Source organism: Podarcis filfolensis, assembly GCF_964270895.1.
Source record: "Podarcis filfolensis genome assembly, chromosome: 16".
NCBI lineage: Eukaryota > Metazoa > Chordata > Lepidosauria > Squamata > Lacertidae > Podarcis > Podarcis filfolensis.
In genome coordinates, this window is record NC_139620.1 from 27,758,070 (window position 1) to 27,772,348 (window position 14,279).

The following is a 14,279-nucleotide window of genomic DNA, read 5'->3' on the forward strand; positions in this document are numbered from 1 at the left end:
GTAAGAGGAAAAACAAGATAAGGTACCAGGCATAGTAACAGGTACCAGGCATCTAGCAGCACCACATACGTAATAATCACGTGCACACAGGTATGTAACATTTAACCAATGAATGTATAGCACATGAGCTGATCACGCGTTGCACAGGGCTGGGGAGGGGTACGTGGGGAAGTAAAAGGTATAAATGTCACTGTTTTGATACTATGTGGCGCAGCCATCTTTGCAGAACTTATCTGCTGGTTGCCCCTGCATGCAGAGCTACTGAATAAATCTCTTTTCTTCGACTGAGAAGTCTCTGGAGTCATTTCTTCCCCCTGAGGTCCTGGGGTCGAGGGACAGCTGAACAGCCGGACCTTTTAACTAAGGCTTCAAGAGCACTGAGATCACAGAGCTGCAACTCCCAGAACCTTTAACAAATGACAGTTCCCAGGATGCTCCATGACAGTGAAAGGGACGTCATGCTATGAGCGTATGGTTTGGACGGGACCTGTATGTCTTTTACCCCTTCTCTTGCCACTTCCACTATCTCTGCGGAATTGCTCTGTACATCATTTTGTAGACCGATCCCACTTCCATGGAACTATTATGGCATTTGACATACTGTCCCCAAAATGGCCGATTGTAGCTCTGAGGTAAAAACAAAACACCTCATTATATTTTTACAACCTGTTTTCATACTCTGTATTTAACAGTTAAAGATAATCGAAATGATAGGACTAGTTGCCTGTAATCATCCCAGAGTCTTCTTCTCTTTTTTAATAAAGAAAAAGACGCTTTCATGTCATCCTCATTTCAGCTATCATGGTGAATGGCTGGTTTGTCCATCGTTTAGCAAGATCAAAAGGTGGAAGCGCCAGGGGTCTTGCCTAATTAGTAGCTTCTTGCTAAATATAATACAGTGAGCTGATTTAGGGTTATTCACTGTACGGCATTTAATGGAGTGGCTGTTCCCTATTCCAACAAACAATATCAGAACCTTGTCTCCACTTCTACCCTGAAGGTTGGAGACAGATCAATTTCTGAATAGATCAGTCTTGGAAAATTGGAGGTGGTGTGATTATGGGAGTCATTTCAGGCACTGTATTTCTTGATTTTATTTTATAGTACTACAGTGGTACCTCGGGTTACATACGCTTCAGGTTACAGACTCCGCTAACCGAGAAATAGTACCTCGGGTTAAGAACTTTGCTTCAGGATGAGAACAGAAATGGTGCTATGGCGGCGCGGCGGCAGCAGGGGGCCCCATTAGCTAAAGTGGTGCTTCAGGTTAAGAACAGTTTCAGGTTAAGAACAGACCTCCGGAACGAATTAAGTACTTAACCTGAGGTACCACTGTACTGTATTTTTGTTTTGTTTTACACGAACCTCTTTGAGCATAGATGTACTTGGGGGAAATGTGGCCTACGACTGTGATTATGACTAAAAACACGTTCGCACCACAGATTTACAGCACAATTTTTACTTATTTCTTGCATTTATATACCCCCCCCCTTTTCCTCCAAGGAGTTCAAGGTGGTACACGTGGTTTGCCCCTCCCCATTTTAAGCTGACAACAACCCTGCAAGGGGTGTTAAGCTGAGAGGCAGTGACTGGCCCAAGACCACCCAGTGATCTTCATAGCTGAGTGGGGATTTGAACCCAGGTCTCCCAGGCCCTAGTCCAACACTCTAACCACTACACCACACTGGCTCTCACAAGTATACAGTTTCAAACAGTGATGGCTTCCACCAAAGAATTCTGGGAAGTGTAGTTTGTTGAGGGTGCTGAGCCCCCTATTCCCCTCACAGAGCCACAGTTCCAATTGTTCCCTGGGAAGGTTAAAAAAAGGTAAAGGTGAAGGACCCCTGGACAGTTGAGTCCAGTCAAAGATGACTATGGGGTTGTGGTGCCCATCTCGCTTTCAGGCCGAGGGAGACGGCATTTGTCCACAGACAGATTTCCGGGTCATGCGGCCAGCAGGACTAAACCGCTTCTGGCACAACGGGACACCGCGATGGAAGCCAGAGTGCACCTTCCCGCCGCAGTGGTACCTATTTATCTACTTGCACTGGTGTGCTTTCACACTACTAGGCTGGCAGGAGCTGGAACAGAGCAACGGGAGCTCACCCCATCACGGGGATTCACTGACCTTCTGACCGGCAAGCCCAAGAGATCAATGGTTTAGACCACAGTGCCACTCTGGGAAGAGGGAGGGATTGTTAAACCAGTCTGAGAACTGTCAATCTGTGAGAGGAACAGGGGTCTCTCCTAACAACTCTCAGTGCCCTTAATGAACCTCATCTCCCAGAATTCTCTGGTGGAAGCCATACCTATTGAAAGCAGTATCCTAGTGATTTTAATGTGTGAACATGGCCTATGACTATTCTAGACGGGGCCTTTTCAATACTGCACGACATTGCTAAGAAAATCAAAGTTGGGAAGCTCAATGTACCTCCATTGGGTACTGCTGACCATCAACGGTGTGTTCTGAGCCATTTCGACTGAGATCCCCCCAGTGGAAGTGGAAACTCAAGGCCCGGTACGTGTCCTGAAGTCCTCCTTTGGTGATGTTAATTTGATCTGCAGTAGATGCTCCATCTAGGTTCATGACAACTGCCAAGGAGGCCAGGTCAAAAAGAGAGAGATCAGAGACAGACAGTACTACACTAATGCGACAGAAGACCCCAGAAAGGTTCTCTAAACCTGCATTAGAAAACACTTGGCCCAAGGTTATTTATGTATGCTATTACTGCAGCCCGTGCTTTGTTAGCCCAAAAATAGAAAGCGAGCGAGGTCCCAGCCAAAGAAGAATGGCAACTCAAGTTGAGACTTAACATATAGACTAAGAGAACACGAAGAACATACGTTTAGAGAAGATTGGAAAATGTTTATTGAATTGGGGGAAACTGTGTACACTTGAAAACGTTTGGCAGCATTAAGATAAATTCAACAGTGTAAATAAGTTTTGATAGATGTAATAATGGAATACTGAATGGTATAGTTTCTGTAAAATATGCAGGGATTTATGATATGTAAAATGAACCATGGAAAGAGAGGAAGGGACGTCATTGATATCTTAAGGATGCAAAAATGAGTACTATATAGAAAACACTTGGCCCACATTCACACCAGACCTTTAAGTCACTGTGATGCCACGTTAAACAGTCATGGTTTTGCCCAAAGAATTCTGGGAGCTGTGGTTCAATAAGTGTGCTGAAAGTTGTTAAGAGACCTCCTATTCCCCTCAGTTCCCAGAGTTCCCAGAGAAGTGGGATTGATAGTTGAACCACTCTGTGAATTGTAGCTCTGGGAGGGAATTAGGCATCTCCTAACAACTCGCAGCACCCATAACAAGCTACAGCTCCCAGAATTCTTTGGGGGAAGCCATGACTGTTTAACGTATTCTCATCGTGCTTTAAATGTATGGTGCGAATGTGGCCTTGGGAAGCCTCTCCAGAAGAAGCTGTGTCCTCTCCATGCCCACCTGAGTGCCCATCGTTTATCAGTCTCCACCTGCCAGGAGGCGCCTGGTCGTAGCCTTCAAACAAGATCTCGTCGAGGTTCCTGTCTCGTTGAGTTTTCCTCCTGTCAATGTTAATGGGCGACTGGTTCTCTCCCCCACAGGTTATCATGATGTCCTTCCAGTGCAAAGGACCTAAGGAGAAGGGAAGAGTGAGGTAGAAAGGAAGAGATGGGCCCGAAGGCAGATGAAATCCTTACTCTACAAAGGGTGGAGAAGCAAAGCTTCTTGTCGGAAGGAAAGTGGCCTTCCTGGGACAACTTGATCACTGTAGCCCATTCATTGGTAACCTCAAGGCTGGATGACTGCAATGGACTCTATGTGGGGCTATCCATGGGCCTGGTGCAGAATGTGATTGTCAGGGATTGGGCAGAGGAGGAATGGAGGAGACCCCCTCCCCATCCTGACCCTTCTAGGGAGGAGGAAGAGGAAGACAGTATAGATTGACAACGGGTTTGAGGGAGGTCGCAGCTCAGAGGCAGATGAGGGGGAAAGTAATGGGAGAACTGGAGCAACACCTGGCTGACACCTTGTCATTAGAAAGCATCCCAGACCCTCCATCTCCCAGAACCTGGCAAGCCTTAAAAGTAGGAGAGCAAAGAGCTCAAAGACAGAGGGAACGTAGCAGCACCTGTAGAGGAGATGAATGAGAAAGTGGGAGAGACGGAGGGTGGAGATTCACTCAAGACATCGCCTTTATCCAAGAGGCTGGGTTCTATAGCCTCTCTCTGTAAAGACTGAAATAAAAAAGGACAATAAGAAACTTTTCCTTGTCTTATACTTTCCTGGGCACCAGCCAGGAGCCACTGACAGCATCCTGACAATGATGGCCATAATGGGGTAGCTGGCTGAGTACTTTGTTCAGGGGTGCTGAGTAGCGGAGGCCAGCGGGGCCTGGGCTCCCCAAAAATTTCAAATCAAAGGGCCATCTGCCCCCCAAGTTCTGCAGCGGCCATGCACACACACCACAAGGTGTGCTCACATTACGTGGTCAAGCCATGGGGCATCCGCACGGCCCTGCAGCATGCGCAAGTGACATCAGCACACTGCGGCTGCAGCAGTGGCAGCAGCTGATGCATTCCTTGGAGTCCACATCTGTTTCCCCCAGGAATCCTGCCACCCGAGGCGGTCACCTGACCTCCCCTCAAGGGTGGACCGGTCCTGCATGGCTGGAAAGCGTGTTCTCCATAATAGAGAGCATGTGTTGCGGTGGGGGCCAAAAAGGCCACCCCATTGTTGGTGGGCAAATTGGCCACATGCTGTGATTGGGCAAGGAGTGTTGCTGGGGAGAATGTTATGTTGCTAAAGTGTGGGAGGGGTCAGAGGTCTTAAATACAGGGCTCGCAGTCTGGGGCCTTCTCTTGGGCTGCGTGCACCGGATCACCCACCCTCTCTGAAAAGGGGGGGGGGGTTCGTTGTCCTCTGACCTTGCTATGCCTGTCATGGGGTCGTCTGCCTTGGGGCAGGGGCCTGGTAGGAATTTTGTCCATTTGGCTGATTGGCTGTTGCCATTTGGTTTTTGCCTACTGCGTAGCAAATCGTCACAACTTGTAAGGTTGGCGGTTAGGCACTGGTTAAAATTGGTTGGTGGAGGGGTAAGTGCCCACCCCTCCAATGGTGGTGCTGAAAGGGAATTCCGTTAAAGGAATCCAGGGGCTTGCCATCCCTTTCGTCCTAGTCCCTGGCATCAGACTTGGGCCGTGCAAGCCCCAGGGGGCATGAGGGTGAGAGATGGGGGACTGATGTCCAGTTTCATTTCTCCCCAATATGGTTCTCCCTGACTGGCTTCCACTGGAATCCGGAGGTCAGTTCTGTCCCTGGGGCAAGGACAGATAGTCGTAACCAATGCCTAAGCAACCACTCACATGTGTGTATTTAAATAAAGTTGTGGCCAAATTCATGCCAAAAACCTTAAACAAAAATTGATGTGTGAAGTGTGAGTTGTTGGGGTGGCCTGGGGGACCTCGACACGCAACGAAGGTAAGAGTCTCATCCGTTGCTCTCCCCTCTTCTTCCCCTGGCCCCACCACTTAGCACTGGCATGCGGCTCCTGGAAGGTTTCCCAGAAGGGAGTGCGGTCCTCGGATTGGAAACAGCTTCCCCCTGCACCTGAGTTAAATGGAGGCTATTTGTATCGATTAAAATCAACACCTCCGCCAGCAAACCTCTGCCACGCAGATGCCTCAGCCAACACTCTCATTAGTCTCTATGTTGTTCCTTCCTCGCCTCCTGCCGCCAACGGGAGATGCCCTCTGGCTGAGCTGACCTTCATTAATAATCACGAAGCAGGGCTTTTTCTTATTTATAATTCAGCAGGGTTTCCTCGCCGGACCTATCTTTAGTCTGACAGGCTAAATGAGCTATTTTGGTGAGCATTATCGCCTCTGAAGACCAACAGCAGATTCCATTCCAAATTCCTATTTCTATCCACCTTCTCTCAAGGCATCCCTGGATTGGCTACAGCTCAGGGGCAGAATATATACATATATTGTGTGTGCACAGCATCCCTACTTTACAGAGGACTGTTATGAGAAGGGATGTAGCTCATCTATCTTGCATGCAGAAGGACTCAGGTTCAATCCGCATCATATTTAGGTAGCACATCTTGCCTGAAACCCTTAGGTAGGCTGTACCAGTGTTATTTTTCTAGAAAAAGGGGTGCCAGAACTCACCAAGGGAATGGGAATGACACCCACCTGAGAGGTGCCGGAACTGAGTTCCAGTGAGTTCCTGCTGAAAAAAGCTCTGGACTGGACACCATTTGCACCCACGTCTTTCTGCCACATAAGACCCATCTATGATTCTTCAGTTGTTCTGAGAGATAGTATCAGGGACCAGGCAGAGGAGGAATGGTGGAGACCGCCTCCCTATCCTGACCCTTCCAGGGAGGAGGAAAAGGAAGACAGTATAGATCCATAACAGGGGTTTGAGGGAGGGCACAGCTCAGAGGCAGATGAGGGGGAAAGTTGGGAAATAATGGAAGAGGAGGAGGCAGAAGTGGAACGGCAGCTGGCTGACACAATATCTTTAGAAAGCATTCAGACCCTCCATCTCCCAGAACCCGGCGAGCCTTAAAAGTAGGAGAGCAAAGAGCTCAAAGACAGAGGGCACATAGAAGCACCCGTAGAAGTGACGAATGAGGAAGTGAGAGAGATGGAGGGTGGAGGTTCACTCGGGACAACGCCATTATTCAAGGGGCTGGGTTCTATAGCCTCTCTCTGTAAAGATTGAAATAAAGAAAGGACAGTAAGAAACTTTTCCTTGTCTTTATAATTTACTAGGCAACCAGCTTGGAGCCTCTGGGAGCATCCTGGAAGGTTCCTGCAGCCAGTCAGAAGCCATGATTTGGACTTCTGGAACAGATTCCGTTCAACTTCCAAGGTGTGACTGTATACAGTGGTATCTTGGTTCTTGAACGTAAACCGTTGCAGAAGTCCGTTCAACTTCCGAAAACATTCAAAAACCAAGGCACAGCTTCCGATTGGTGCTGGCGCCCCAGAAACAATAGCCTACAACCGCATTTGACATTCGGCTTCTGAAAAACATTTGCAAACCAGAACACCTACAGTACTTCCAGGTTTGCGGCATTTGGGTTCTGATTTGTTCGTCAACTAAGCCATTTGAGAACCAAGGTTCGTGTGTGTGTGTGTGTGTGTGTTTGTGTGTGTGTGTGTAATTTTTATGAGTTTTCAATTACAATCCATGGAAAGGGATTCTTTTAACCTCCAGTTTGCTAGTAAAACTGAATTATAAAGTTCTGTGAAATGATGCAATAGTGAATTACTGTGTCGCGAAATGATGCATGTCGAAAAAGTGTGTCACATGGAAAGTTTGGAAAGCTCCAAGATAGACCAAGAGGCCTGGAGGACATAGCTGGGGCTGATGGGAGTTGTGGTCCAAAACATCTTTTGGGCCCCAGGTTGAGGGGAAACTGTCTTAGGGCCCAGACACGCCATGCATTTAAAGCAAATTTGATGCACGTGACTTCTATCCCAGAATCCCAGGGTCTGTCCTTTGCCCTGCACAGAGCTACGCTTCACAGCCCCCTTAACAGACTATATTTCCCATGGCTCTTTGGGGAAGAAATGGAAGTGCAGACAGAGAAGAAGAGTTTGGATTTGATATCCCGCCTTTCACTCCCTTTAAGGAGTCTCAAAGCGGCTAACATTCTCCTTTCCCTTCCTCCCCCACAACAAACACTCTGTGAGGTGAGTGGGGCTGAGAGACTTCAAAGAAGTGTGACTGGCCCAAGGTCACCCAGCAGCTGCATGTGGAGGAGCGGGGAATCGAACCCGGTTCACCAGATTACGAGACTACCGCTCTTAACCACTACACCACACTGGAAAATTGAAAACCTCATTTCAAGTACTTACCACACTTAGGATCTTGTGAATCGTAGCACCAGGTACCTGGATTAGAGGGCATGGGAGGGACAAAGAAAGAAAACATGTAAGCTGATTGGAAGGGAAGAACCAGCCAAGAACCAGGACCTGCTACTTCCAATGGGGGGGGGGGGCCGACAAGACATGCATTCTCCAACAAAACAGATGAAAGGATCTGGGAAAGGTGCAGAAAGGGGCATTGATTTCTGGGAGATATTATGCTGCGAAATCGCATGAGGTCACGGCAACCAAAATAGCCATCATTCCCTCGCAATAAAAAACGTGGTGTCCCATTTCCCCCCAGGATTTTTGCAGGGTATTGGCTGGAATCTGGCTCAGAAGCAACCAGTTCAGCTGTTTTAAAAAAGAGGTCCTATGGGTTCTAAAGGAAACCCCAGTCAGGAATCTTGCAGCTTTGTTTCAGAGCACTTGACTGGACCGTTAAGTTTTCAGGCGGAATATTTTCATAGGTCGTTCATTACACACACACACACACACACACACACACACACACACACACACACACACAGTCTCCTTAATCCCGCCCGCCCCCCAAAAAATCTGCAGCCGTGCTCCTTTCTCCCCCTGTAATGTCCAAATCTCCCCCAAGCCAGCATGCCAAACCATACCTGCTCCTTTCCTCTTGGGGCCTGCAGCAGTAAGAGAAAGGAGAAGCAGAAAGAGAAGTGAATATGAAAATGGACCCTTAGAAGAGAGCTCCCTTGATCTGATGCTTGGATTGGAAAAGGTTCTGTGCCTCATTTCCTCGGGTCTCTTTCAGCCCATGCCAGGAATGGAACCTGGGACCTTGTTCCTGCAAATCAGAAGCTCCATCCCTGAGCTATGACCCTTCCCTTAAAAAGAAACTGTCTTATACTGAGTCAGGCCATTGGTCTTCCTCATTCGGGACTGGCTACCCAGTATACCTGACGGAGCGTCTCCACCCACATTGTTCAGACCGGACACCGGGTTCCACCTCCGAGGGCCTTCTGGCGGTTCCCTCATTGCAAGAAGTGAGGTTACAGGGAATCAGGCAGAGTGCCTTCTCAGTGGTGGCACCTGCCCTGTGGAACACCCTCCCACCATATGTCAAGGAAATAAACAACTATCTGATTTTTAGAAGACATCTGAAAATAGCCCTGTTTAGGGAAGCTTTAAATGTTTGGTGCTTTATTATGCTTTTAATTCTGTTGGGAGCCTCCCAGAGTAGCTGGGGAAACCCACTCAGATGGGCAGGGTATAAATATATTATTATTATTATTATTATTATTATTATTATTATTATACACCGAACGGCGGCAGCTCCCCATGATTTTAGGCAGGGGACATTCCCAGCCCTACCTGGAGGTGCCAGGAATTGAACCTGGGATCTTCTGACACCAGGAAGAACTTTCTGAGGATAAGAGCTGTTTGACTGTGGAACAGACTCCCTTGGGCACTTGTGGACTGTCCTTCACTGGCGGTTTTTAAGTGGCAGTTGGGTGGCCTTCTGTCACGGATGCTTTAGTTGAGATTCCTGCATTGGGGGGGGGGGTTGAACTAGAGCAGGGGTCAGCAAACTTTTTCAGCAGGGGACCGGTCCACTGTCCCTCAGAGCTTGTGGGGGGCTGGACTATATTTTTTGGGGGGGGGGAATGAACGAATTCCAATGCCGCACAAATAACCCAGAGATGCATTTTAAATAAAAGTACACATTCTACTCATATAAAAACACGCTGATTCCCCGACCGTCCACGGGCCGGATTCAGAAGGTGATTGGGCCGGATCCGGCCCCTGGGCCTTAGTTTGCCTACCCATGGACTAGAGGACCCTTTGGTCCTTTCCAAATTCCATGATTCCGTGACTGCAAAGCAGATCCGCTGTCACTGAGCTACAGCCTCCCCCTGATCGTAAAGAACCAACCAGCCACATAATTGTACTGTCCCTCTTCATTTTGGTGGGATGACCAAATGGAGGGTGGTTCTTTATATATATATATATATGGTGTCTCAGGTTCAGTGAAGCATGTTAATGCATCTCCCCAGAGGAATTCAAAGTGGGCTGAAGAAAGAACAGCGAGGCATCGATTAAGGACTTGATGGATTGCGACCAAGAATGCACAGTGATTAATCTCCATGCATCGTGCTTTGGGGAGAGTGATCCCTCAAGCTGTTTCTCAGAGGATAAAGTCAGGTCCAACTTCATTGCACGCTATCAGAAATCGTCAGGGATGGACCAGCCAGCATTATGTGGGTGGGGAGTTGTCACAACAGACCCTCCAAGTGTTGCTATTTCCCAGGGAGGTCCCTGATTCAGAGAAGCCGTCCCGGTTTCTGATTTGATCCTGGAATGTCTCACATTTCCTTAGGATGTCCCTGTTTTCATTGGAGAAATGTTGGAGGGTATGGAGTTATCCAATCCCCGAGCCATCTGAAGGCAATCCTTTATAGGGAACGTTTAATGTTTTATTATGTTTTTAGCTGCCCAGAGTGCCTAGGGCAACCCAGTAAGATGTGTGGGGTATAAATAGGGAAATTATCGTTATGGAATGGGACGTCCCTATTTTCATCAGAAAAATGTTGGAGGGTATGTCAGAATGATCCAAGTAATTTAAGGCCAGCATCCAGGGCTAAAGGGTAGCTCGTAAAAATATAGAACAATTTTATTGTGATTGATCTGTTTCAAATCATCAGACTTCCAGAACGGGAGGCCGAGTGAAATACAGGTGAAACTTGGAAAATTAGAATATCGTGGAAAAGTTCGTTTATTTCAGTAATTCAACTTAAAACGTGAAACTAATATATGAGATAGACTCATGACATGCAAAGCGAGATATGTCAAGCCTTTATTTGTTATAATTGTGGTGGTTATGGGGTGCAGCTGATGAAAACCCAAAATTAACAATCTCAGAAAATTAGAATATTGTGAAAAGGTGCAGTAGCTATTCAATCCATAACACCTGCAATGGGCTCCTGAGCCTTTAAATGGTCTCTCAGTCTGGTTCAGTAGGAAGCACAATCATGGGAAAGGCTGCTGACCTGACAGTTGTGCAGAAAGCCATCACTGAGACCCTCCATAAGGAGGGAAAGCCTCAAAAGGTAATTGCAGAAGAAGTTGGATGTTCCCAAAGTGCTGTATCGAAGCACATTAATGGAAAGTTATGCGGAAGGGAAAAGTGTGGAAGAAAAAGGTGCACAAGCAGCAGGGATGACCGCAGCCTGGAGAGGATTGTCAGGAAAAGACCATTCGAATGTGTTGGGGACTTTCACAAGGAGTGGACTGAGGCTGGAGTTAGTGCATCAAGAGCCACCACACACAGACGGATCTCATGAGATCTCACCAGAAATTGGAGGTAAAAGTGGTGCAGTGGGGACGCCGGTGGAGGCAGGTGGCTTGGTTGCAGTGCCAACGACAGAGGGGCTTTCACTTCAAGCGGCGAAATGAGACATTGCAATCCCTGTCTGCTGCTCATAAACTATCAAATAATCTCCGATGAGCTTATGGCAGCCATGGGGGTTGCAACTGGCCTACTTCGCAAGGCCGTTGTCCAAGGAAGCGGACTGTCCTAGTCTCCCCCTTCCATTATATGATGAACCTTGGGGCCCAGCAGCCAAATATTGCCCCTGAGGCCTCTCCATTTAGCCACATCCCTCCTCAGATATACATCACCATTGAATGCTTTCAACTGGCTAGAATGTGCCTTTGAACTCTGCTCAGGCCTTTTGCCTGCCTGTACGGAGGAGGGAGAATGACTGCATACAGAAACTAGACTACTCCACAAAGGCAAAAGTTACATTACAGTGGCACCTCGGGTTAAGTACTTAATTCGTTCCGGAGGTCCATTCTTAACCTGAAGCACCACTTTAGCTAATGGGGCCTCCCACTGCTGCCGCGGCACCAGAGCCCGATTTCTGTTCTCATCCTGAAGCAAAGTTCTTAACCCGAGGTACAATTTCTGGGTTAGTGGAGTCTGTAACCTGAAGCATATGTAACCCGAGGTACCATTGTAATTGCTTTGTGAAGTTTTCCCTCTGGCCCTGCCCCCATGTGGCCCCTGGAAGGTTGCCTGGACAGATATGTGGCCCCAGTCCACACAAAAAGTCTCCCCACCAATAACAGCCACCTGTCCCATTAAAACCAAACCCATTCCCATTCTTAAAGGCCCTTTTAATGCCTTCTTTCGGACTCTTCAAAGGGAGCGACAAATCTGCCCACTCCTTAAATTCAAACATTCAGACCCCTCCTGGATTATTATTTTTTATCTGGGTTGAATTTTTTTTTTGATTTTTTTTTTCTTTCATCTTCTGTCTATTAATAATAGATCTGAAGAGCCTGTATTTTATTTAGCCAAGAGAATCTCTTGTTCGGCATTCAATATTTGCTTTTCTCTTCTAATTATCCCTGGAACCTGCCTGTGTTTGTTTTCCTAGCGCCCCCTTTGCAAACTGGTTGCATACAGTTGTGTGTTTTTGTGTGTGTTTGTGTGTGTGTGTGTGTGTGTGTCTTTCTCCCCCTTCTTTTCTTTACATCTCCTCTTAACCGGGTGCCCTTTGCCGGGTGTTTACGTCAGATTCCATCAAAATGAAATTCCGCTAGAGTTACCCTTCCAGCTACTCTTTAAATATTTCCACAATATGGGTCCCTGTCAAGACTCGTGAGATCTGGCCTTATTATTTCTTCCGGAAAAGCACTTAACATTTTATAGCTCCAGATCCAGAAGAAATACAGTGGTTTTATGTTTCAGCGGGGAATTATTTAAAATGAGTAAAATAATGCAAAGAAAACTCTCTTGTGTTTCCTAGCCTCTGTCCCAAGCCGTATCCTCCACAAATGTGCCTAATCTTTGCTTTAAAAGCCATGCAAGTTAGTGACCCCCATTGCATGCGTGAATTCTGTGTGCTGTGAATCGGGACGCCTGATGCATAGATAAAAGTAAAGGTAAAGGGACCCCTGAACATTAGGTCCAGTCGTGGCCGACTCTGGGGTTGCGGCGCTCATCTCGCTTTATTGGCTGAGGGAGCCGGCGTACAGCTTCCGGGTCATGTGGCCGGCATGACTAAGCCGCTTCTGGCGAACCAGAGCAGCGCATGGAAACGCCGTTTACCTTCCCGCCGTTTACCTATTTATCTACTTGCACTTTGACGTGCTTTCAAACTGCTAGGTTGGCAGGCGCTGGGACCGAGCAACGGGAGCTCACCCCGTCGTGGGGATTCAAAGCGCTGACCTTCTGATTGGCAAGTCCTAGGCTCTGTGGTTTAACCCACAGCACCACCCGCGTCCCATACTGAATGTAGGCACCCTGTATATAGAAATGAGTGATATTTTAGGGAGCAGGCTAGCAGGTGGGGCCCATTACTTACATAATATGAGCCTACACAACACAAAACACTGTTGCTGTATGTAGGTTTTATTTTATTTCTTTTTTATCTTATATTTTGGAAATGTACATCCAGTTTTTTTCCCTTTAGATTTTTTTGGGGGCCCCAAGAGAGTGGGGTCCTAAGCTGTAGCTTGTTTAGCTTATATGTAAATCCGGCACTGGGCTAAGAATACACTGTACATGTTCAGAAGCACTCTTATCACAAGTTCTAGATTCAGTCATTTGTGAGCCCTATCACAGAGTTTGCCTTGTGCCAACGCTGGAGCAAAAACTGCTGGTTTTAAGGCTTGGATGGGCAAAATTCCACATTTTTTGAAAATATATAATGTGTTTTATTGGTTTCATTTAAAACACAGCAATAACAATGAACAAGTAACACGGAAATCCCACTGAGGCAAGGATCGTTGGTCAAGAGTCTTTTGTTTCCAGTACAGTGGTACGTCGGGTTAAGAACTTAATTCATTCTGGAGGTCCATTCTTAACCTGAAACTGTTCTTAACCTGAGGCAGCACTTTAGCTAATGGGGCCTCCTGCTGCTGCCGCACCGCCGCCATGTGATTTCTGTTCCCATCCTGAAGCAAAGTTCTTGACCCAAGGTACTATTTCTGGCAAGGTAAAGGTAAAGGACCCCTGGACGGTTAAGTCCAGTCAAAGGCAACTATGGGGTTGCGCCGCTCATCTCGCTTTCAGGGTGAGGGAGCTGGCGTTTGTCCGCAGACAGCTTGTGGCCAGCATGACTAAACAGCTTCTGGCGCAACGGGACACCATGACAGAAACTAGAATTCACAAAAACACTGTTTACCTTCCCTCTGCAGTGGTACCTATTTATCTACTTGCACTGGTATGCTTTCTTTTGCCCAATGTGTCATTACAGATTTTACTTCTTCACCTTTTGTATGCCATTCCAAAAGTAACTTATACATTTTTGACAATATTTACACATTATTATCTAACAGGTCCATTTCAAACCTTGATCTTATAAATTCAAATCCATTTTTCTTTTTGTCTTCTCTAAACACTTCATATATTTGGCGATAAT

At 47.1% G+C, this 14,279-nt stretch overlaps 1 protein-coding gene across 4 annotated transcripts in view; it reads right to left on the reverse strand.

Moving 5' to 3' along the window:
- LOC310751246 (carbonic anhydrase 15-like) overlaps window positions 1-14,279 on the reverse strand; it is a 42,765-nt gene that overhangs the window by 7,236 nt on the left and 21,250 nt on the right. Inside the window, exons 1-5 of one of the 4 annotated variants that reach the window (XM_083590501.1) lie at window positions 9,223-9,358; window positions 8,511-8,695; window positions 7,873-7,908; window positions 3,464-3,634; window positions 2,432-2,592 (exon numbers count right to left, since the gene is read on the reverse strand). In XM_083590501.1, the coding sequence (XP_083446627.1) occupies window positions 2,432-2,592; window positions 3,464-3,634; window positions 7,873-7,908; window positions 8,511-8,643 (501 nt within the window). In that variant the 5' untranslated portion in view covers window positions 8,644-8,695; window positions 9,223-9,358. Of the gene's footprint in view, window positions 1-2,431; window positions 2,593-3,463; window positions 3,635-7,872; window positions 7,909-8,510; window positions 8,793-9,222; window positions 9,359-14,279 lie in introns of those variants that run through there. The other 3 variants (XM_083590502.1, XM_083590500.1, XM_083590503.1) reach the window with 3 other exon arrangements.